The sequence below is a fragment of the Zalophus californianus genome, chromosome 6, assembly GCF_009762305.2.
Source record: "Zalophus californianus isolate mZalCal1 chromosome 6, mZalCal1.pri.v2, whole genome shotgun sequence".
Classification (NCBI taxonomy): Eukaryota; Metazoa; Chordata; class Mammalia; order Carnivora; family Otariidae; genus Zalophus; species Zalophus californianus.
This window is the reverse complement of record NC_045600.1, coordinates 39,747,325-39,771,235: the sequence shown is the minus strand read 5'-3', so window position 1 is coordinate 39,771,235 and position 23,911 is coordinate 39,747,325. Positions and strand designations below refer to the sequence as shown.

Here is a 23,911-nt window from a genome sequence, read left to right as displayed (position 1 = left end):
AGGAAGAACATGGCTTAGTAACCCTTTGAGAGACACCAATTCAGTTACAGCATATTCTTGAAACTAATAACACAGCATTTATGGAATGCAGACTTTTTCCTTAATACAGACTGTTCTTCCTCATAGTCTGGCTATATTGTTATTCTACTGCATTTTAAAAAATATTCTGGTGATGCATTTATGTGTCACCTACTCATACCTAGTACATACCTCGTACACACACACACATCTAGAGAGTGCTGAATAAATATTTGTTGAATAAATAAAGGGATGATTCACTGAGGTTTTATTGAATTGTAAAACTAGTACCCTTGTATAAACAGGGATCTATATGAGGTTATCTGGAATGATCGATTTCTAAGAGTTGGAAAGTTATTTAATTCCTCCATCCGTAAAAAGCTTCTAAAAAATCCCAGAATTGGTGTGCAAAACGGTGTTTATAAGTGCATTTTCCAGGGCAGAGATCATAAAGCTGTCATCAGAAACTCTAAGTGCGGGGGGGAGGGGTCTATGAACCTGAAAAGATAAAAAATTACTAACCCAGTGTATCCTATTATATCCCCTCTATTATATAAATGACCAGCCCAGCTATGCTGACATACCTCCAGTAACAAGAAACTCATCACCATATGGGGCAGTCCTGGCTACTTTCATATTTCACAGCATAACTTCTGACTGACCACAGCTCCATCCTCCAGAGTCACACAGAACATATTCAGCACCTATGCCACTTGACAGTTCTTCATATATTTTTAGATGGCTGTCATAACCCATCCTATCTTCTCTTGTGCAGGCGGCAAATCCTGTTCTTTCAACCAGAGTCAAGGTTTCTGCTACCATCTGCCCCACCTTCCATTCTGGCACTCCCACTGCACTTGGGACCTCACCTAGCCACAAGGGCGGTCAACACCTTCCCAGCAGCCCCACCCCCCACCCCCGCCGTGGCCAAAACCACATACCTCTGCTCAACAGAGACCAACCATCTCCTTGGAGGCAGCTGGCTCGCCCCACTGACTTAGAATTAACTTCTAGTTAACTAAGACTCCTCTATTTTTTTTTCTTTATATGTGTCGCAGTTTCCCCATGACCCTCCCATTCTGTTTTTTTAGTAGTTTGAGGATCCCACTGCAACACTTTACAACTGTCCCCGTCAAATCTCCACTTTTAAATATAACAGTTTCTTTCAGCTGAGGTTCCTATGGACTCTCAAGTTCTATCAACCCACATTTTAGCTACCGTCCCCCTCACCTAGCTCTGCCTCTCTCTCTCACTCTAGTTCAGATAGGCTTTCATACAGGGTGATGCCTTATGAGCATGCAGCTTGTACTACAGAGATCATAAAACAGATGTTGCATAAGAAAAGCCCAAAACGGGCAGGGGTGCACTAATTAAGAGCACAGACTCTAGAGCCAAATCTCGGGGCTGCCACTTACTACTGCATGACCTGAGGCAAGTCACTTAACCTCTATCTCCACTTACTCATCTGTAAAATGGGACAGATAACTACACCTGCTTCATTGGGTAGTTTTAACAATGAAATGTAAGGAGCCAGAACACATTATAGGTGCCACATAAGTGCTTGTTAAATAAATACTTTAGCTAATATGTGCATATATTTAGTTACCTAAGTACGAGAGGGTCAGAAACCAGTGAGTATTATAAATACAGAAAATAGCTCAAGGACTTAAAATAGTGCTATTGGGTTCTTCTCCGTACAACCCACATCTAGACCAACCTAGCTTAGACTTGATGTACTTAGCAAAGCTGAGGCACACACCTCTCAGTCTGTTTTCACTGTGGTGTTTTCACGTGAACACTCAGGGAACACTGGAGAAAGGGAACAAAGCCCAGTAAACGTGCCTGAGCTGTAGAGCTGGAAGGGTTTTATTATTCATTCACTTTTATTTTCAGCCTATTTTCTTTCTGTTGTTCAGATTGGTCACTTCTGTTGTTTATCTGCAAATTCACCGATTCTTCCCTCTAGCCTTTCCATTCTACTGTTGAGCTCACCCATTGAATTGTTGTGTTTTTTTCTCTTCAAGTCTTTCAGCGATTGTATTTGTCAGTTGTAAAATTTCCCTTTGGTTCTTCACTATATCTTCTATTTTTTTCACTGAAACTTCCTATTTCCTTACTGGGACTTTACATTTTATTACTTGTTTCAAGTGTGTTCATATTGCTTATGGAAGCATTCTTGTGACGACTGCTTTAAAATTCTTGTCAGATGATTCCAACATCTGTGTAATCTTGGCCTTGATTAGCCCTTGCCATTTACATTCAGATCTTCTGGGATTTGGTACTGACAAATGATTTTCAATTAAAATCATTTGTTATGGGGTGTTTTGTTATGAGACTACAGATCCCACACTAACAGGGAAGAAGGGTGGAGTTTATTTATTTATTACCCCCCCCCGGGGCAGGAAGGGGGGTGGAGTTTAGGTTCTCCACTCAGTCTTATTACCAGTGAGCGGTGTTGAAACACCTGCCTCTCCACTCGGCTTCCCCTGATACCACACTAGCTGGCAGGCCTATGCTGGGTCGAAGTCCAGGTTTCCCACACGGTGCCCACTGGCCCTGGGGTTGTGGTGAGGGGCGGTTGTTGGGATGCCCCTTACAGCTTCACAGGGGTGGAAGTCTAGGCTGCCAGCTTGGCTTTTACTGGTGGGATAGGGATGGGGGGGCAAGCAGTATATTTTGCAGTGTTTGGCTGAAGCAGAGAAGTTATTGTCAAAAAGTTCTCGGTCTTGCTAGACTGCTCCTTTCCTGGTCATCTGGCTGGAGAGAACAGGTTTTCTTGTGGGTGCTTTTTGTCTGTGCCCATTGGCCTTTTCCCCATGGCTGGCTTCTACCATACCCAGTCTGAACTAGATGAGGGAAAAAGAAAACCCAGAGAACTCACCGTGTGTCCCTTCTCAGATCCCAAGGTCCCTAGTAAGTAAGTCTGCCTTCTTCTCTCCACCTTCCAGAGTCCTTTTATGTTTATTTTATATACAGCGTTCAGGCATTTTGGCTATACTTAGCATGAGGATAAAGAAAAGTGTATTTGCTCCATCTTTCCAGAGGCATTAGTCTATTTATAAAAGACTTTAACCTACAGAGCTATAAGACTATCCAGCAAGAGCCCACAGGACCAACTGATTTAGTCTTGCCCTCAGGGCAAGAGGTGGGGGGGGGCGGGGGCGGGGCGGAGGTAGGTAGTGGCAGGATCTGGCTTTCATTGTCATACCCTCTTCGGCAAGAGAAGCAGCCTCTTCCAGACCAACTCCTATGCATAACTAGGACAGCTTTCTACATTCATTGCCCTTCGGTCTGCTGTCTGCACTCACTCCGGCTCGCCCCCATGGGCACACCTCAGCCCTGCTCCAGTCACAGATCACTCATTAGGACCTGAGGAGTGAGGCAGGTCACCACTCCAATTGCACTCCCCGGAGCCAAAATGTCTTCTAATGTGCTTCACCAGGACGGACTTCACCCCGCGCCAGTTCTTCCATGCTCTCCCCACTCCCTGCTGAGATTTGGCTGAGGTCCAGGTAAGCACAGCAAGCATTTTCTATTAAAAAGCCTAAAACTAAGGTAGCATGACTTTTTCTCGGTCTTTGTTCTCCTAGACCTCTCTTCTGCATCGGACAGTGTGCTGACCAGGCTTCCTATTAACAGCACCTTCCAGATAATTAGTTATTTGCAATTTGCATTTACCTCCCTATGTTACTTCATTTTATCTTCACGACACTCTGTAAAATAGCCAGGACAACAGTATCATGCCCATTTTATATATGAAGAAACTGAGACATAAAGCAGATTTGCCCCACAGTGTCACATTGACATAATATTAGGTGCCAAAGCCAAGACGAGATAAATCTCTCAGAGGCGCCTGGGTGGCTCAGTCAGTTAAGCATCTGACTCTGGATTTTGGCTCAAGTCATGACCTCAGGGTCCTCGGATTGAGCCCTGCATTGGACTCCCTGCTCAGCCATGAGTCTGTCTCCCTCTCCCTCTGCCCCTCCCCCTGCTCATGTGCTTTCTCTCTCTGAAATAAATAAATAAATCTTTTTTAAAAATCTGCTTTCTTAGTCAGAGCTCATTCTACACCATGCCATCTTGGCTTCCATGATACTCTAATTATAAGAGTAATTACCATTTGAGCCATTCCCCTGCTTGTATGCACCCTCTCTAATAAATAAAATATTTAAAAAAAAGAGTAATTACCATTTGATTGCCAGACCCTCTACAAGACCCAGTACCATATATACTACTATGGAATCTGAGGCTCAGGGAGGTTCAAAAACTTGCCTGATGCCACTCAGCTAGTAAGAGGCAACAAGCTCATGCTCCATGCTTGGCCCTTTGTTCTTCCCATACAACATACTCTCTTTCAAAAATCTATTTATTCTATGACTTCTCTTGTAATCTTCTAAATCTATATCAACAATCCTGTTTTTATCTCTAAAACCCACTCCTTCATCTTCAGTGCCAAGTGGAGATTTCCACTCAAGGGGCTTATCATCGTATCAAGCCCCACATGACTAAAAATGAATCTGTGATCCTCACCTCTCTAAACAGTTCCCTCTCCCTACCTCTCTAGAACATCAACATCCTCCCAGCCACAGGACATGGAACTTTAGAGTTGACTTATTCCTTTCCTCACACCCCATATCCTGTCAGTCACAAAATCCTACTGAATGTTCCTGGGGAGCCACTCATCTTTCTTCCTCTTTCTTCCCATGGCTATTTATTCAAGGCCACGACACTGATAGCGGGTCAGCCTTCCCCACTAAGTTCATCTTCTATGCCACTGTCTGACTAAACCTCCTTAGCACAGCTTTATAATATTACTTCCCCCACCCATCAACCTTTAAAGGTCCCAGAATCCATAAAAAGGAGTCTAGAGTTCTGTGAGTAGCTTTCAAGCCCCCCAGAATCTATATCCCCTCACCCAGCTGGACAGGTTAAACCAGCCTAGTCATTCGTCATCCCCAAGTCATTATCCATGTTTCTCCCTTCACCCAAACTGTCTTTCAGCTCACTTCTGCTCATTCTTATTCTGTCTATCCTTTAGGCAGGTCACACTCCATCTCTTTCAAAAAACCAGGTACTCTGGGACCCATAAAATCATGCAATGTGCACAGCGCTTAGAGCTTGTACCATCCATCCAGCCAGCAGGCTGTCCTCTGACTTGTTTACCTTTGTTTTGTGTGAGTTTGTGTTATCTCCCATCCAGACAGTAAGCTCAGAAGAACGGGGAAAGGGGGATATAGCTCATGTTCTCTACTCCCCACAGCTCCTAGCAAAATGCCAAGCATAAGGAGGGGATTCAATACATGAGTGCTTCCTGAAGTTTTAATATGCATCTGGCAGGCTTGTTTCCCTAGTACGAAGTCTGTGGATTACCTCACGTGATCCTGAAGCAGACAATCTACGGACCACATTTTCAGAAGCCCTGATTTTTCAGGATCAGTTGCAAAATTCATGCCAAAAATAGACGTGAGATTGGTTTTTATTCTTACGCTCATCAACTAGATCAGCAATAACTTGGACACACACAATTTTTTGTTATCCAAGAGATGTTTTTTTGAAACTGCACAAAGATTTGCTAGGCCTAAAACAAAATTTGAGGTCTAGGTATTTTTGAAAGATGTGATATCTTCAACAAATTCCCCACATTCAAGAAGCAAGAATTTGCTATCTTCTTCTTTGGACTCTGAGAAACAAACTGAGGGTTCCAGAGGGGAGGGGGGTGGGGGGATGGGTAGGCCTGGTGATGGGTATTTAAAGAGGGCACGTATTGAAAGGACTACTGGTGTTATACGCAAACAATGAATCATGGAATACTACATCAAAAACTAATGATGTAATGTATGGTGATTAACATAAAAAAAAAGAAAGAAACCACTGATGCACAGGATTCCAGGAGGAGATCTACCTGTTCTCTTATCATTTGCTCATTATTTATAAATGAAATGAAAAATTCAAATTATTTTATCTCATTCACATTTCATTTTAGTTGGAAGAGAAATCTTAATAAGCAAAGCTGAATAAAAACAGAATTAAAACTTTGTCACCACCTTTAAAAAAAAAGAAGCAAGAATTTGGTCTATAATTGGTTTTATAATAATCTCATGCAGTAGATGAATTAGAAAATCCATTTGGGGATTGGAGATGAAAGTTAGAATGCAGAACTGTTCGAGCTAGAGATGTAACTCATTAGGAAACCCAGCAAACATGGTTTTACAATGAATAATCTCACATAAATGTATAGGTAGGGAGGCAGAGGACTAAGGAGAGTTTCAGATGATGCTTTTAGCACTACAGAATTATTTAATGAATTCCCCAAACATTTTAGAATATGTTGAATATCTATGGAATTAGATATGTTAGCAAAAAATGAAGAAAATACTTGAGGAAAAAGAATAAATAAAAGAGATACTTGCAAATATCATGCTTCACATTTAGATTAATAACCCCAAACTGGATAAAATTGTGTGTGGTTCTTTTTTTTTTTTTTAATTGTGTAGTTCTTAAGCAAGTATGTTACATTAAGGAGTGTTTCTTGACAATGGAGAACTAGAGAATTTCAGGGAGGCCACAATTTTGTGGAGAGTGCATTTTAGGTAGTCAATCTGGAGTTAACTATGGGTTTTGTGATGGACTCTTTCTGGTTTTATTAGGATGCGTTCGCTTTTGAGAAATATGTCCATATTAACAACCACTATGTAAGTTAGGCACATTGTTTTCTTTTAGGAAGGTATAAAGATGTTGGTATAACTAACACCTTCCTTTCGAAGTTTCCTCCAAAAAACAACAACCTCACTTTTGCTTGAATATCATTAACTGACAGGCAACCTATCTCCTTTCCAGGTAGTTCTAGTTAGTAGAACTCTCTCCTTCACTAAGTAGGAGCCTACTTCTCTAATTTGACTACCGTCCCAATTCCACGCTGTGAAATCGTCCAGGTCATGTCTTGGCTTCAGAAGAGTGCCTCTGGTATTTGAATTTAACATTCAAATCTCCTTTAATTCTTCCTTTCTTGTGGCAAAAAAGTTATTAATTTCTTCAGCCATTTCTCAAATGGCATTTTTTCTAGAAGCCTCACCAATCTGGTCACCCTCCTCTCAACATTCTGTAGTTCATTAATGTCTCTCACAGCATGGTACCCATTGTTTAGTACAAGACTCCAAATCTGCCTAGAACAAAATCTAGATGAATTATTACCTCATATAATGTGTACCCAAGGCTTTCTATTAATATTAGCTAAAATTACATAAGAGATTTTAGTAATTTCACCATACCACTAGTTCATATTTAATTACCACCCTCAAAGTTCCCATCCCCCACAATGAACTATTTTAAGTTGCATCTCCTATGTTCTGTACATATTAAATAGAGTTTGCAGAACCTACAGTCAGAATTTTACATTTATCATTTTACAGGACACTGTTCTTCCCTCCTCCTCGAGAAACCCCTAGCTTTGAAGCCCAAGCCACTTCCCTAAAAATATCAGCACCAAGTTCATTGCCTTTCTCCAATCTCTGCCATGGTTCTTTGTGATTTCGGTAATTATGTCGGTGATTATTTTACTCCATCCCTTGCCATCTGGACTCCACTCCTCCAATGACCTTGTCTTCCACTCCAGCTCAGTCTCCTTCTCAATAACTGTACTCCGTCCTTATTCTCTGTCTCAAACACCCACTCTGGAAGGACCACCTCTTACCCTTTCAGTTCCCTTATTAAGGAATCTCTGTCCCATCTGTTCTACCCTACCAGCCCATACAAACCATTTATGTCATCGTCTCACCGAGCATCAGCCCCGTCTTGTCCTCCTTCCCTCTTCCCCAGAGTCCATAACACATCAGTATCCTCACTGCCTTACACACAGTTCACCTCCATGGCCCCTCTCTTCCTGTCATGCTCACTGAAAAACAAAAACAAAACCAGTCCAACCATCCACTTACTCCAAACCAATGCTCAGGCAGCTGAACATGGCTGAAAAAAAAAAGATAACATATATGGTAACTGGTCTCACGTCAAACTCATGACCACAAACTCCAAGTGAGCCCCAGGACTGCTCAGAATTCCATTTCTACCAATCCTTCTGCTCTGCCATTCTAGCAACAATTTTATACTTTCTCCCCTCCTCTCTAACTTCCAACTCTACTCCTGCCTTCACTCTTCTCTTGACCTTGCTTCCTAGTTCATGGACAATAGAAGCAGTCGGAAGAGAACCTCTAGCTGTTCTCACACCCCACCCTCCGCCCCGCTCATCTTTCTTTGCTCCAGTTATATCCACAAGCTGTCCTTAAGTCCATCTAACATCAGCCCTCTGCCGTGCCCTGCATCCATTCCCCTCACCCACTCAGTTACAGGAAACATACTCTCTCTCCTACACTATCCATCTTTCCATCCTGACTGAATCATTTGTATCACCTTACAAATATTCTTTACAATCCCCCAGAGTAAAAAAAATAAATAAAATTTTCCCTTCTCTTGATCCCAATCCCATAGAGTGATAGATACATAGATAGATTTTGTTTTCCCAGGTGGTCTGAACAAGTTGTGCTCATGTTTATTTAACCCTTGTTGACCTCGGAAAACTAGCTCATGCCCTTGTGCCCATGGGGTTAGATTATTATAATGCCCTTCTAGTCAAGCTTCCAGAGATGACATGGGAATAAGGAAAATGAAAAATGACACCAAAGGAACTGTTTCATTAAACTAAATACTAATGTGAAACAGAAAGATGCACCTATTCTAGGAAACCACGGCCTGTGTTTAGCACAGATACTTCCAAAAAGGAGGCATTCAGTGAATGTTTACTAAATTGAATTGAATCTCAATGGTTTCTCACTTTACAGATAATAAAAACTTCCTGGAACCCGTGCTATTCAGGATACAGTATTATGAGCAAGAAAATCCACAACTTGTCTCCAAACCTGCAGGATCAGAAGCAGATGAATTCCCCAGAAAAGAGACAGGAGGCAAGAAGGCCTATGGTAGATGTGAGGGGCAATGACCAGGATGGGTTTCCAGGAAGGGTGAGTTCATGAAGAGGAGATGATGCTGGAAGCCTTGATAAAGTTGATTATCAACGTATTTTTAGGGTATGTAAGTGTTTCTAAATTTTAATTCACCCTGACTTGAATTCCCTGTATGAAAGGACATATACCACACTTTCTGCCAGAAATGTTATTGATTGTAACCAGAGGCTATGTCCAGAGAAATAAATTACATTAGAAACTCTTTTATTCTTCTTATATGTTCTGTAAAATATTGTAAAAGTAAGTGTAATGTCCCTTCTCATTTCAACATAACTGTAGCTTTCTCAAAAGATGAAAGAAAACAGAAATTGAAATTTACACCTTCTGAAGGGGATTACTGGGAATGACTCCAAATTAAAAAATATACACACATCTATCAAACACATCCACAAGTTAATATATGTGCTGCCGAAGCGAGCACAAACACATCCACAAGTTAAGAGATTCAATCCAGCCTCCACGTAAATTTTAGAAGATGATCAGTGATATATACAGTACTTTATTATACTAAACAATAAACACAGGATATATAAATATTCTGAAGTTACTTAAATCATGAGAGATAATTTATAGTTTTTCCAATAGAGTATCACATTCAGCATTTGAAAAATATAAATTTATGAGCATTGTGGTCCAAATAAAGTAAAAATCTCTCTCTCTCTCTCTCCAATCATCTAGAAATTTAAGTCAAATTATCTATAAGTAAATATTACAGAAGCAAATCATATTGATTTCTCTGGACCATTCTCCATTCTGTTCATTTTGCCTTGCATGCATGAAGCAATCAATGAGTTAATTTCCAAAGCGACCATGAGTTAACTTCTCACCACTGCATTTTGTTCAAACGTTCTATTTTAAATTATTCCTTTAAACAAGGGGCCATTCTTCTATCCTTGTGTTATTGTATGCTCCCTTTGAATAGCTTCAGGAATAAAATAACTGATCATGAGAAAACAAAACAGTTGCACTTACCATCCTTTGTATAAAGTTATTAGATGATGGTGCTGATTCATGATTTAACAGCTCTAACATGTTGTAGCCTACACAGGGTGTATTAAATGTTCCCTGGCAACAGACATCATTTCGCATGCTCATTATCAAATTTCGACATGAACAATTGTAGCTTTAAAAGAAAGTGTCACTTTTTATTAAGAACATTTCCAATCCACAAAAGGGACAGAAGCAATGAGAATACCTGAAAATACAGCCCAGTTTTAATGATATGTAAACATATTTTCATCTCAGGACATTACTGAGAAATATTTTTTGGAATGTTTCTTTAGGAACTTTAATTACCATCAATGTATAAAAATAAATAACAGAATTTCTGTCCAGATGGCATGATTAGTGCTGTTTTTCAGAAAAATATATATTTTTAATATTTATTTTAAAAAATATCAATATCTGTCTTACACTTTTAATCCTATCTGAAAAAGAAACAAAATCTGTTTACAGTGCATCACGCTCAAAGTCTAAGTTACTTCTTAGTTTGAGTCCCAAAGAGCACCATTCTTTTTAAAAAAGTAGATCAGTGTGTTTAATAGGCTCCCTCTGGATTTCGTCTCTGATAAAGTTAAAGATATACCTACTGACTTTGCTTATAGCAATAAAACTGTCACAATAACAGACAAGGAAGCTGGCCCAGATTTTGTTTGGATTTTTCAAGACCTAGCTATTTATTTAGATATCATTTCCAGCATCTAGGTCTCTTATAGCAGTCTCTTCAGTATAAGAAATATGAAACATATAGATTTAAAACATTAAACAATCAACAACTATATAAGACATTCCTTCAAGCAGCAATAATAAACTAAGTTCTATATAAATATGCAAAATATATGCTCCTTTCCCGTCCCTTCATCCCCCTTCCCATCCAAACTCAGCATCATCATGTTCCGTATTATTAGTGTATTTGTTATCTAGGACAGGAAACCCCCAACATATTCAGCAAAGTAAAGTATTTCTATAATTTTCTATAATAATAATAATAATGTTAAAATTGCAAATGGCTACTTTGTGACAGGAGTTGTTTTAAACATTTTATATATAGCAACTCATTTTGGTGTATAGTGTGTTACTGAACACAGGGCACTAGCTTCCTTTCCCAGCTTCCCCTAACCCTGGTGACACTATTGGGAGGTGGGAAATATTTATAAAGAAATAATTTACTTTGATGATGGTGGATATAGGTTCTGAGCTATGAGCTACAAAGAACAGTAATGGTAAACCAACAAAAAATGTACCTCCCTTTGTCTTTCATCTTTTTCCATCTTCCTTTGCAATTATAAGGACTTTTGTTTTCATTTAGACGAAGAAGTTGAAAGAGAGGCTAGGCAGCCTTTCTTAGTCTTAAATCCTTCCCACCCCCACACCCTCATATAATAATTAATATATGACAAATGGGGTTTTCTTCCTTGGAGTTTTCTTTTCTTTCTTTCTTTTTTTTTTTTCTGATTATGGTCCCAATTTTTTCTCTTCCCATCAGAATGTTGTTATGTTTTAATTATTGCATTCCCCAAACGTCCTTTCCTGAGCACAAATCTTTTGTACTAGACCAGAGTTAAAGACTACCTAATGCTCTCCACATGACCCTTAAGAGAGGCGGTGGCTTAAGAAAGGGGTTTCCCTAAATCGGCTGCCGAGAACAGGCAAGCAGTCCCACCGCCTTTCCCTCTTCCGGAAGCACCCACCACCCAAGATCCTCGAGGACTACTTGTTCGTATGTACACAACTCCCATTCCACTACAGCAAAGCTTTTTCAGAAAACAACACAGCACCGCCCCCTCTAACTCCCTGCCTGGAAACACAGGGCTACCCAGGCCGGCAACCCCTCCCCGAAGCTCGCCTCCCGCATCCTTTGGTCGGGATGCTCCAAGGCCCTGGCCCCAGCAGGGCACCCGCGCGCTCCGGCTCGAAACGGGGAGTCAGGCTAAGGGTGACCGAATCCAAGGCAATTTCCAAATGCCCAGGCGGGTCCAGACTGCCGGTAACTGTGCCTCGTTCCCTCATCAGTCAAGCCCTCTCACACCCCAGCCAGGCCGGCCGCTCTTACGGGTTCCAAGTTTCAATGCTCCCTGCAAGATGGGGACATCTGGGCAGTTCTGGGCGGGGACAGTCACAACTCCCAACCCTATGGCAACGCTGCCCCTCCTGAATGAGACACGCACACCTTGGGATTTCAGTTTTCTGCGGCAGGGACGGGGAGGTGGAGAATGGGAGGGGGAACTGGGAGGGAGTAGGGTGTGGCGATTTGTGGAAGGAAGGGGTAAGGAACACTTCCAGCCACATCTCTGCCCCGGACCCAGCCGGATCTAGCGGCAGCCTGCCTGCCCGTCGCTTTGTTGTCAGCGTCCCTGTAGCGCGCACGCCGAGCTCAAACACGCCCCAAATAATCATCGCAACTGGCCAAGCGGGCCCTACAGCCCCCAACCCCTTGGCGGACGGAAGAAACTTGTACGCGGGCGCACCAACAGCCAGGATGCTGCGGTCTGCCTCCAAGGACAATTTTTAAAGCCAAGATAACAATGATAATGAAATAAAATGAATCGATAGTATTTCGTCTTCTTCTGAGCCTTTGGGGGGGAAAAATCCTGTTTTCTACCAGTCCGCCAATATTTACAGTTGCCCGGGGCGAAGCAGGCTGAGGTTGGTGCTCAAGGTAGAGAGCGCGAGTGAGGTGCAGAGCCGAGATGCGGAGAAGGGGACCGGGCTGAGGGACCCCGTCCCCGACGCCATTTGCGGGGCAGTGGCGCCCGCCGCCCGCCTTACCTGTGGATGCAGTTTCCATGGCAACTGGCGGCGGCCGGGCGGGGCCCGAGTCCAGTTCCCGCGGCGCCGCTTCCCCGGCCCCGGAGCCCAACGCCCGACCGGGCTCCCCCGCCTGCGGCGCCGGCTTGGCCCCTGTCGGCGTCACCGCTTCGTTCTCCCCCTCCCCCCGGTCCCCGAACCACTGGGACCCGGAGCCTGCCGGCGGCAGCAGCTCCTCTTGGGGATCCGGCGGCGTGGCCATGGCTGGCGGTCCCCCCCCGCCCACCCCCCGGCGCGGCGAAGGCGGTTTGGCTGGGCCGAGGTGCGGTGCCTGGGCGGCCGGGCGCTCCCTGCTGCTGCCCCCGCCTGGACTCGGGGCTTGGGGAGGCCGCGGTGTCAGCGCCGCCGCCGCTGCTGCAACTCCGGCCGAGCTGCCGGCTGCCGCTCTCCGCGCTTTCAGCTCCTCCTCCTCCCCCTCCTCTTCCTCCCGGCCCCGCCGCGGCCGCTGCTTGCGCTCCTCCTCCTACTCCAGCCGCCGCCGCCGCTCGCTACTCGCAAGCCTGTTATTACGCAGGTGAAAATGGCCTGCTTGGTCCTAGTCTCCCTGGGCCCACATCAGCCCCCGGTGGCAGGCCCCGATTAGGGGATGGGCCAAATCCACTTGGATCTGCCTCTCTGTTGGGTAAAAATCTAAGGAGAAGATGAGCAGGTAGAAGCAGTCCCCAGCCGAAGCGTGACGGATGAGGCAAGCCGCCCTCCCAACTCCTAAACTTGAGACCCGTCTGGTGTCTTGGGACTCGGGGCAAAGGAAGGAAGCTTGGAGATCTCAAGGCCACGGTTCTGAGGGTGACCAGGATCAGCTGTGGAGGGGACGCGGGTCTGCGCGGGGAAGGGTGAAGATGAATGTTGGCAGGAGACAGGGAGCTGAAACCCCGAGGTTAAATGCTGCGTCCTTAAAAACTGTTCTTTCCAGAACAGGGCTGAAAATAGTGGAGTACTGGAAAGAACTACCAGGAGAGCCTCCGAAAAAAAAGCTTGCCAGACCTCATCCGTACCAGCACTGAAAGCAAGTAGGATGTCACTAGGCAGGACGAAAAGCGGTTATGCTTTCTTTCAGAAACACTGAGCCAAAGCCATACGTATAAATGATAAGCTGTCTGCGCGGTCTATTTTATTTGAGAATGTGGACATCTCAGGAACCTTGCTGCTGCTTTTTCCCCCTCCTTTACAGCTGTTTCAGACAAAGTGGAAGATACTTGAAAGATACACCAAACTCAGAAAAGTTGGCTTGTAATGTATTATTCCCATATTGGAGCCATCTTTTCAAACAAAACTTCTGCCTTATTTGTTCCTAAATTGTCTATAAAATGATGTGGTTTGGGAAAAAAGAAATTTCAGGCCAACACACAGGGTAGAAGAATAGGCTTCTCCATTGCTCTTTCTTTGGAAAAGGTGGAACATGGAGTAGAAGTACTTGGGACGTGAGACAGCTAAGCCACCATAGGCCTATCAAGGGTTTCATACCTGTTGATTTTTTTTTAAGATTTTATTTATTTTTGCAAGAGAGAGAGATCGTGGGCATGAGAGGTGGGGGAGAGGCACAGGGAGAAGCAGACTCCCCGTTGAGCAGGGAGCCAGATGCAGGACTCGATCCTAGGTCCCCAGGATCATGACCTGAGCTGAAGGCACATGCTTAACCCACTAAGCCACCCAGGCACACATACCTGTTGACTTTTTATTCAAAGTCCAACTTAAGCACTATTCAGATTCTCCTCAAAAATGCTGAAACTTAAAAGTCTCAATTGTGCCCAACCCTTCGTTCTTTAGTACACTAATGTTCAAAAGATGTCCAGTGATAATAAATTAGAGAAAATGTATTCACTCAGTAGACAATAAATATGTCTTACTAGTGCCAGATGTCCCTGGAAATATGATGATCACCAAAATTTTACATTACTGTTATCTTTAAAAATTATGGACATGTTCATTATTTTGATTACGGTGATAGGTTCACAGGTGTATACATATGTCAGAACTAATCAAATTGTTCACTATAAATATGTGCAATTTAGTGTATATTTTACCTCAATAAAGCTATAAAAAAATTACCCCCTCCATCAACAACAACCAAAAAAATTCTTGGTTATCGTGAATCATTATGGTTTTTGAAATCTTTCCATGGGAAAAACAACCTTGTTTAAGAAATCTTTAAGATGAAAAGCTATTCCACTGCTGTCTTTCCATGGAGCTTAATCCTGTTGTGTACTCAGGGGGCACTTGTGAGACTTTTTCAAATCTATTGTTTAGAACTCCTCGGAGCATCAGAAATACCAGATGGAATTTCTCAGTTTCATTATTGATGACATGCCATGAACACAGTAAACTCTAATGAAACAACATTAAGTGGTTAGGAGTGGGTACTGGACATTTGAGAATTGTTGGGGTAAGGGAGTTAACATACAGAATTACACAATGTATGCTATTTTGTTTCCCTGGGAAACACTGATGAAAGTCATCATTAAGAAACTGGAATATCTATGCAAGCCTCTTAACTTCCTTATGCATAAATAGATAAGGAATTTGGGAATAGGATTCTAATTATTTTCCATATTTCATCAGATGTTGATAAATAATTGAGAATGTGAGGAGGAAATAGCAAGTTAAGTATATTTAGATTTTGCTTGTTAGTGGAAATTGAAAATTTCCATTTTCATTTCCAATTTAATTGAAATCTCTATTTTGATAAATGATTCTGTTTTGCTCTGCTGAAAAGAGATGTGTTCACTGTTTCAGTTTTAGCAATTTTCACAACCATCTTTACTGTTTTAGATCCCATCTCTGGACATATACAAAGAATTGTCTATTTGGGTGAAGAAATTTTCAAGGTTGTGCTTTGGTTTGAAATTACCAATGTTCAGCCACATTATTTTATATTTGCACCCCTGTGTACCAACAGAGCTTGGCTAATTTGGAGATTTATGAGCATAACACACAGTCAGCTGTGGAATTCAGGGCTTGCATCGTTGCTCTAAGTTATGAATTGCTCTCACATGCTTTGGAGATTAAAAAAAAATAAGGTTGGCACTTTTAAAGAATTCTTAGCAAGAACAGTTGAGACAAAAGAACTGTCAGGTTTTGTCTTTGAAGACAAAGCTATTGTTTTTTCAAAAAGAAGTTTTTTCGAAAAGAAGTTTTGTTCATTATTTCAAAAGAAGGAATCTGATGAGGAGCATTTATTTAACACTAGCTTCTTAACTTAGACCAAACCTTATATCATGGGGAAAAGGGTTCCCCTTTTTTGCCTACTTTGAAGGGGCAGGCAAAAAAAGCACCACAAGTAACAAACTTTAACCAAGATGAAATCCTTTCCAGCTTCAATATTAAAGTTATATAAGAGCTCTGTGCCTTGGTTTCCTCAACTGTAACCTAGATATTTTAATAGTATCTTCTGTACAGGGTTTGAGGGAGCACCAAATGGGCTGACATAAGTAGGTATATTATTAACAAAAAGAGCACATGCCAGATTATTTCCAGAAAATGGCTTATAATGGTAAAAGCTCTGCCTGCGTTTTTATATTGCAAAGATCGAAGAATCAAAGTCAAAGAATCAAAGAATTCATTTAAAACAAATTTGAAGGCATTTAAAAGAAATTAGATGAGAAATGTTCCCCTATATTGAGTGACTATTGGTCTGTTTCCACTTGACAATCCTGTAATTCTGAAAGGCAAACCTTACATAAAGATAAATATACTTCAAAGGTTCTTTGAAGTAGCTGGGTAACACACACACACACACACACACACACACACACACCTCAACTTGGAATAGCCTATATCGGGAACGGCAAATAGAATTCATTGATTGAATAGTACTGAATGGGTGGAGCACTGTACTGAGAGTCTTGGGCTATGTTCAGATTCAGTAGGAAAAAGTGCCTAGAAGGATAAGCACTAGCTACATGCAGACAAGTGAAGGAGATGTGGCAACATATGCCAAGTATTTGCTTTCTCTGGGTTATATGTTTATCAGCACCCAAGCCTAGTTTCTACTTTTGAAACTTTTTAGGAAAGAATGCAACTGTGAAATCACTCCCATTGACTTAGTAAGATAAAGTGTTTGATTCAAGATGGGATTCATTCCGCAGCTTCAAATTTTTCTGAAATCATTGTGTGTGGGGTTGGTTCAAAGCTTATTGTGTCTATAGCATCCAGCTCATTTTGCAACGTGGTTTTTACTCTACTACAATGGGTGGAAGCTCTTGAATTTTATATGGAAAAGTGTCCTCCCTTTCCTACTGCAGTGAAAGAACATTTAGATTGAAACTAATTTATAGAGACCATAGACTGGTGCATAAGAAAGCTGTGTTTTCTCCAGGAGACCACTACAACACTCACAAACATCTCACAACACATTTGGAACACACCAGTCTCCCTCCGTCCATAGGGAGTAGCTGCTGTTTCTGACTCAGCCATCCAAGGGGATAAAACATCAATGCTTCTAATGTCCTCCAGTAGGGAAGGAAAGAAGAGAATTGATTGCTTTTTCAGTAACCCAGTTTTGGTTTTCTTATAGAATTTGTGCATTTGAGCAAAACTGCAAAGATTTGTTATTTCTTTGGGCAAAAACATGAATTAGGAGATCTGTAACATGAATTCTCCATGCTTTGGACTCACAAAATACCTTTTAAGATATTCTGAGCTTGAGGAGAAAGCCAAAATCTACATGATGGAGGTAAATTGCCTTTGAACAGTTCTTTGCATTTTGTGAACAGATCTCATTGACTACACACACATGCCAACTTTTAATTTCCAAAATCTGATGAGAGATATGGTATCTTCACAGTAAGTTTTGTATTCGTTTGACAACCAATGAATTAGCAGATTTCAAATGTGTTTCTTGGTAATTTGTATTTATTTGTTTTAATAACAGCTTTATTGAGATTTAACTTGCATACAATATAAAGTGTCTAATGCAATGATTTTAAGTATAGTCACATAGTTGTGCAACCATCACCACAATCAATTGTACAACATTTTCATCTCTCCAAAAAGAAACTTCATGCCCATGAGCAGTCACTCTCCACCCCCACAACCCAAATCCAGTCCTAGGCAATCACTAATTTATTTTCTGACTCCATAACTTTACCTATTCTGGATATTCCATATGGATGGAATCATACAATATGTGTCCTTTTGTGACTGGCTTCTTTTCCTTGGCATGATGTTTTCAAAGTCCACCTATGTTATAGCACGTATCAGTACCTCATTACTTTTTCTTGTATGGATTCTCCGTTGTATGAATATGCTATAACTTGTTTAACCACTCATCAGTTGATAGACATTTAGGTTGTTTCTCCTTTGGGGCTATTATAAATCTGCTATAATTGTTTGTGTACAAGATTTTTGGGAGCACATTTTCTTTTTATCTTGCATATAACCTAGGATTAGAATTGCTGGGTCATATAGGGTCTGTGTTTCCTTGTTTGAGGAACTGTCAAATTTTTAGAGAATTTTGTTTTCCAAATTAACTGCACCATTTAAAAATCCTGTTGGCAGCATATGAGGGTTTCAATTTGTCCACATTCTTGTCAGCACTTGTAATTACCTGCCTTTTTTTATTACAGCCATCCTAGTGGGTGTGAAGTAATATCACATTTTAGTTTTGATTTGCATTTCCCTGATACTTAACGATGTTCATCATCTTTTCATGTGCTTATTATCCATTTGTATATCTTCTGTGGAGAAATGTCTATTCAATCCCATGCTTGCTTTTAAATTGGGTTATTTATCTTTTATTATTTAGTTGTAGAAGTTCTTTATAATTCTGGATATGAGTCTTTTATCAGATATGTGATTTGCAATTTTTTTCTCCTATTCTATGGATTGTCTTTTTACTTTCTTGATAGTGTCCTTTACAGCACAAATGTGTTTAATTTTTATTAAGTCCAATTCATCTACTTTACCTTTCATTGCTTGTAGTTTTGGTGTCATAGCTAAGAAACATTGCCTAATTCCAGGTCCAAAGATGTACAGCTAAATTTTCTTCTAAGAGTTTCATAGTTTTACATCTTATGTTTAGGTCTTTGGCCAATTTTGAGTTAATTTTTATATATCATGTGGATAATTTATCTTTCTTATTTTGTGAATTGCCTTTTGTGTCCAGTCCAATTGCCTTTTCCAGTCAGGTATTTTTTTTCTCAAATATTTTTAAATGCTCTTTGTGTTGTATTTTTGTCATTTATGTTGCAGATATTTGTCACATTTTATTGTTCAGGCATGATGAGAAAACCAAGGTTCTGAAAAAACCTTCAGAGATTTCTTCAAAGTCACATGGCTAAAGCAGCTGTTACTAAAGTCTAAGTCTGCTGACTCTAGGACTTAAGCTCTCCAAATTAAAATCCTGACATAGTATAACCAATTTTTCAGTTTGTGTATACTGTCCCTTTGACAAGACCCTGGCCCAGCAGAGCTCAATAGAGACCACAGAGGGATTCAAAATTAGGAATCACAAACTAGATCCAAAGTATTCTAAGTTTAAAGCAAAATCATCAGCATCAAGACCAAGGATAAAGAAGGTACCGATGGCCTGTGTGGAAGTCAGAACCCTGGACAGCTCAATAGGAGCCTTCGGCAAAAACTCGAGGTTTCTTCTAACTTTAGACTAATTACTGAAACTCCAGAGTCGTGGTTGGCCCAAAATTATGGAGTTAGTCCTAATTTAAAGGGCATCGGCCTTATTCATATGGCCCCAGTCTCTCCTGAGCAAAAATGTCATACCATCTTCCAAGAGTCTGTCATTTTTGTGAAGCGACATGGCCTCATCTTTGGGCCTGACAAATATGTTAAGAAATCCCAGTTACCTGGGGCTTCTTAGGGGTTAGTCCAGTCTGAGGAGAAATTGTTTTCTTTCTCTCCTTGCTTGGAGGTCTTTATCTAGAAAGCTGCTTTTCCATCAAATTTAGAGACTGGCAGGAACTCCACTTTAAGAGGGGTCCTGAGACATTACTTGGCAAAAGCTTAAGTTTACATGAGAGTTCCAAGGAAGAGTTGAGGGGAATACTGGTGTAAAAGTCTCAGAGCCAGGGTATATTTATGATTCCATATATACCGTGACACAAGTTTGACCACTGGTGTCATAGAGCAGATGGGACCACACAAAACTCTATGGCTTGGAATCACTAATTCTACACCTGAAACTAATATTACACTGTATGTTAACTAACTGGAATTTAAATAAAACTTGAAAAAGAAAAAGAAAACCCTCTGTGGCTTGTATGCACTTATGAGCTGTCCTGAGACATTCATCATCTATTTCACTGCAGCCCTATTTGGGTACAGGTGTAAGACAGTAATAAATCAGGATAAGCCTGTAATGACTGAGAAATTAACCTAAGTGAAAGTCCTGATGACAGCAGAAGGTTCCAAATAAAAGTCCTGAGCATGAAGAGAGTCCAGGATACCTACCACATAATCAAGAGACAGAAACACTTTGGGTCATTTCACTTGAAGAAATAAGAGAAAAAGAGAATCTTGAACTATGTCTCTTGGGAAATGGGTAAAGCATATTACAACATCAGCCATGAGGCTAGCTTTCTGTTTTATAAGCAATAGGTCAACTATCTTAGGTAGACAACTGCTCTGCAGAAGCATCAAGGTGTTACTCTAAAATAATGTTACTCTTCAACAGAATTATAGCTTCGTGGGCAGCTTAATTGTGGAGACTTTAGAAAGATCTTTCTTCCAAACATTGCTCCTACTCTAGGCTGCAATTGGTATTGGAAATATAACATTCTGACTTTATAAATTTGTCAGGTCAGTACTGTTGTAAATGGCAGCATCCCCAGACATGGTAACTTGGCATTCATAGTATTGATACCTCATAGTGAATTACCAGACAACTTTACTAAGCTGAGCTTAGATTTTGATAAGGAGAGAATGCTAGAGCCAAAGTATTCCACGTTGCCCAGGGAAGACAGCCCACAGGATTGCAATTGCAGCCCTTTGAGAATCAGAGAAAGGATGCTTAACTTCCCCAGGGCTGAATTCATTTCAACAAACTATAAACCTGCTTTCCAATCATTGCAGATTGTAATATTATAATAGAAATTATCTCTAGGATTGTGAAAACATTTATTTTCTTCTTTAAGTGTTTTTCATCTTTTCTGAATTCTCTAAGAAAAAAAAAGCAGTTATATGAAAAGTCTCAAAGGTAAACAGCCAGCATTTTTTGGATACTAGTAATTTTGTTTATAAATTTTTCATGTAAGGTCATTTTAAGCATCAAGAATCAATTCATGAAAGGAGCACTACAGGCTGCCAGTAAGCCAGAGGAAGCTAAGGATTATGCATTTGACTGCATCGAGAAAACCTCATGTATACCGTTCAATGAGCAATACATCTCTAATACCTAACTTCAAATTTTGCCACCCCCCAAAAAACCCCCATGAAACTACATACATAGTAAACCACCAAATGAATTTTTGAAAGCAAAAGGCTTATATTTGTAAGAAGAATGATATCAAATGGTAGACTATTTACAATCTGATATTGTCCTTTTGCGCAGACACCTATGAAACTGGAATCTCCTACAAACTGTGGAACAAGCTTCTTGAATAAGTCCACCAACACAATTTATTTGATAGTTACCCTCTTCATTTGTTCATTCATAAATGTATTGAATACTTCCTCTATTTGTCAGGTTAGGATAGACTATGCTTCAGTAAAATATTAATTCTGAAATTTCAGTGGCTTAGCACAACAGAATTCCCAGACTCAAATCTAGTATGGTTCAGGGGGAGCTCTGATCCACATGATCAATCAGAGACTCAGACATAAAAACTCCACCAAGTTGCACCTAGAACACATGGCCCTGTGGACTGCCCCAGAAGGAGAAGAAGGAACAAAGAATGGAGAATTCTCATCTGTTCCAAAATATTTCAAACTGAAAGTGTTACACGTAACTCCTTACAGAGTATTGCCAAGGGCATAGTCATATGCCCCAAGTCTAATGGCAAAGGATACTGGAAAATATAAAGAAGTACATGGAATATTTGGTGAGTCCAATCAAATTTGTTCGAATATTTATACCAGGCACTGTGGGACTACAAAGGTGAATCAATTTTTTAATATTTATATAATCAAATCATGGAGATAATAAAATGTGCATGTGAATAATCAAAATCCAAGATAGAGGGTGATAAGCACTAGGAAAAAGGTACATGGTAAATCAGAAGATATAAAGATTACTGCTATCTGGAGAGATCAAGAAAAGCTTTATGGGTTAAGAAGTATTTGAGCTCGGCTTTGAAAGTTGTAGGATTTGTACATGAAGAGCTGATGAATAGAGATCATTCTGGTCTCAGAAACAGTTAGGGCATGGGAGAGAGAAATTATAGGGAACACAGAGAAGAATAAGTCTGTTTTTTTCTAAAGCAAAGGTCCAGCAAAGTCAGAAATAAAAATAGAAAAATTGGTTGAGCTCAACTTAGGAAGGAACTAGAATGCTAGGTTAAGTTATTGGGATTTATATATATATATATGTGTGTGCATATATATATGTATGTATGTAAGAGTCTCAATGAGAGGTATGACAGATGTTATTCAGGAAAAGATAGTAACTAAAATGGTTTGGACTGGAAGAAAATTAATGGTAGGTAGGCCAGCTATCAGGCATTAAAGTTATTTTGATGAAGGGCAACTGGAAAAGAGGAAATAATAGAAATGGGAGGACATTTCGGGCGCCTGGGTGGCTCAGTTGGTTGGGCGACTGCCTTCAGCTCAGGTCATGATCCTGGAGTTCCGGGATCGAGTCCTGCATCGGGCTCCCTGCTCAGCGGGAAGTCTGCTTCTCCCTTTGACCCTCCCCCCTCTCATGTGCTTGCTCTCTCTCTCAAATAAATAAATAAAATCTTTAAAAAACATAAAAAATAAAAATATTTCAGTTAACAGAATTTGATATCTGATTAAATGTGGGAAGAATAAAGATTGACCCAAAGGTCCCGAATTTGAGGGATGGAGAGTTCATAAGTGCCATTAACAGGAATTTAAAAAAAAAAAAAAAACGGGAAGAGAAGCTGTTTGTGGAAGAATAATTAGTTAATGTTTGGCCATGCAGAATTTAATGAGCACATGAGACACAGGTGAAGGTATCTAGCTGGATACTAGAAATGTGAAAAGGAGGTCAAGGTCAAAGCTGGTGATTCAGATTGAGGCGTCACCTGGGTAGAGAGGATAATCTGAGTCATAAGGTTAGATAGGTATACTGGGTGAGACAGACAGTAAAGGGCTAAAAGTAGGCCAAGAACATATTCTTAAGAAATACATATTTTGGGCACCTGGGTGGCTCAGTTGGTTCAGCAACTGCCTTCAGGGCTATTCCATCCTTATCCACTGGTTTCATCACTATCTCTTCTTTTTCTTGAATCTACAGTTTTTCCTCCCCATTTTATCTTCCCCCTTAGTCTATACACTTTTCTGCTCCCTTTCTAAAAGGCCACACTTTCCCTTAGTCCCTTTTTTCTTTAAGCAAGTGTCACCTTTTCCCCTCTTCCCCTCAGTGTGAAGGTGGCAATAATAGGGTTTCAGAACAGGAAAGGTTGCATGGAAGCCTAATATTTGTAATTTGTATTGCTTTTTCCAATTGACTACTATTATAATTTTCGGTACATTCTTACTCAGATCTGCTAGACTGTAATTCTTCAAATGGATAATTCCAATATTACCAAAGAGCTTTTTGAGTGCTCTTTATCAAAGGCATTCTAATATGCTCTCTCCGGAAGGCAGTATAGTCAAATGAATAATCAGCTTAAACTTTCATACATAAAGCTTTTAAGACATTCTATTTCTAAAAGTTCTTCAATAATTCCAGTGGACTTAAATGCCTGCAATAGCTATCCCACTGCTTCTAAGTCTTAGTACAAATCATTAACCAAAACAAACAAACAAACAAACACAGAGAACTGTGTGCGATTGACTGGTACCGAATTGGTTAGGGACTGTGAAGTCAGGCAGGATTTGAATTCCAACTGTGCCACACCCTGGCGGTATAGTATAGAAGAAAGCGCAGAAGGGCATGTGGCACCAGATGTCCAGGGTCCAAATCATGTCTATCCTACCTACTTAACGAGGGCAAA

At 40.7% G+C, this 23,911-nt stretch overlaps 1 protein-coding gene across 2 annotated transcripts in view; it reads right to left on the bottom strand.

The window, feature by feature from the left end:
• RTN1 (reticulon 1) overlaps window positions 1–13,329 on the bottom strand; it is a 215,647-nt gene extending 202,318 nt beyond the window's left edge. Inside the window, exon 1 of one of the 2 annotated variants that reach the window (XM_035727868.1) lies at window positions 12,801–13,329. In XM_035727868.1, coding sequence (XP_035583761.1) covers window positions 12,801–13,041 — 241 coding nt within the window. In that variant the 5' untranslated portion in view covers window positions 13,042–13,329. Of the gene's footprint in view, window positions 1–12,084; window positions 12,164–12,800 lie in introns of those variants that run through there. The other variant, XM_035727871.1, reaches the window with a different exon arrangement.
• Window positions 13,330–23,911: the final 10,582 nt, after the last annotated feature.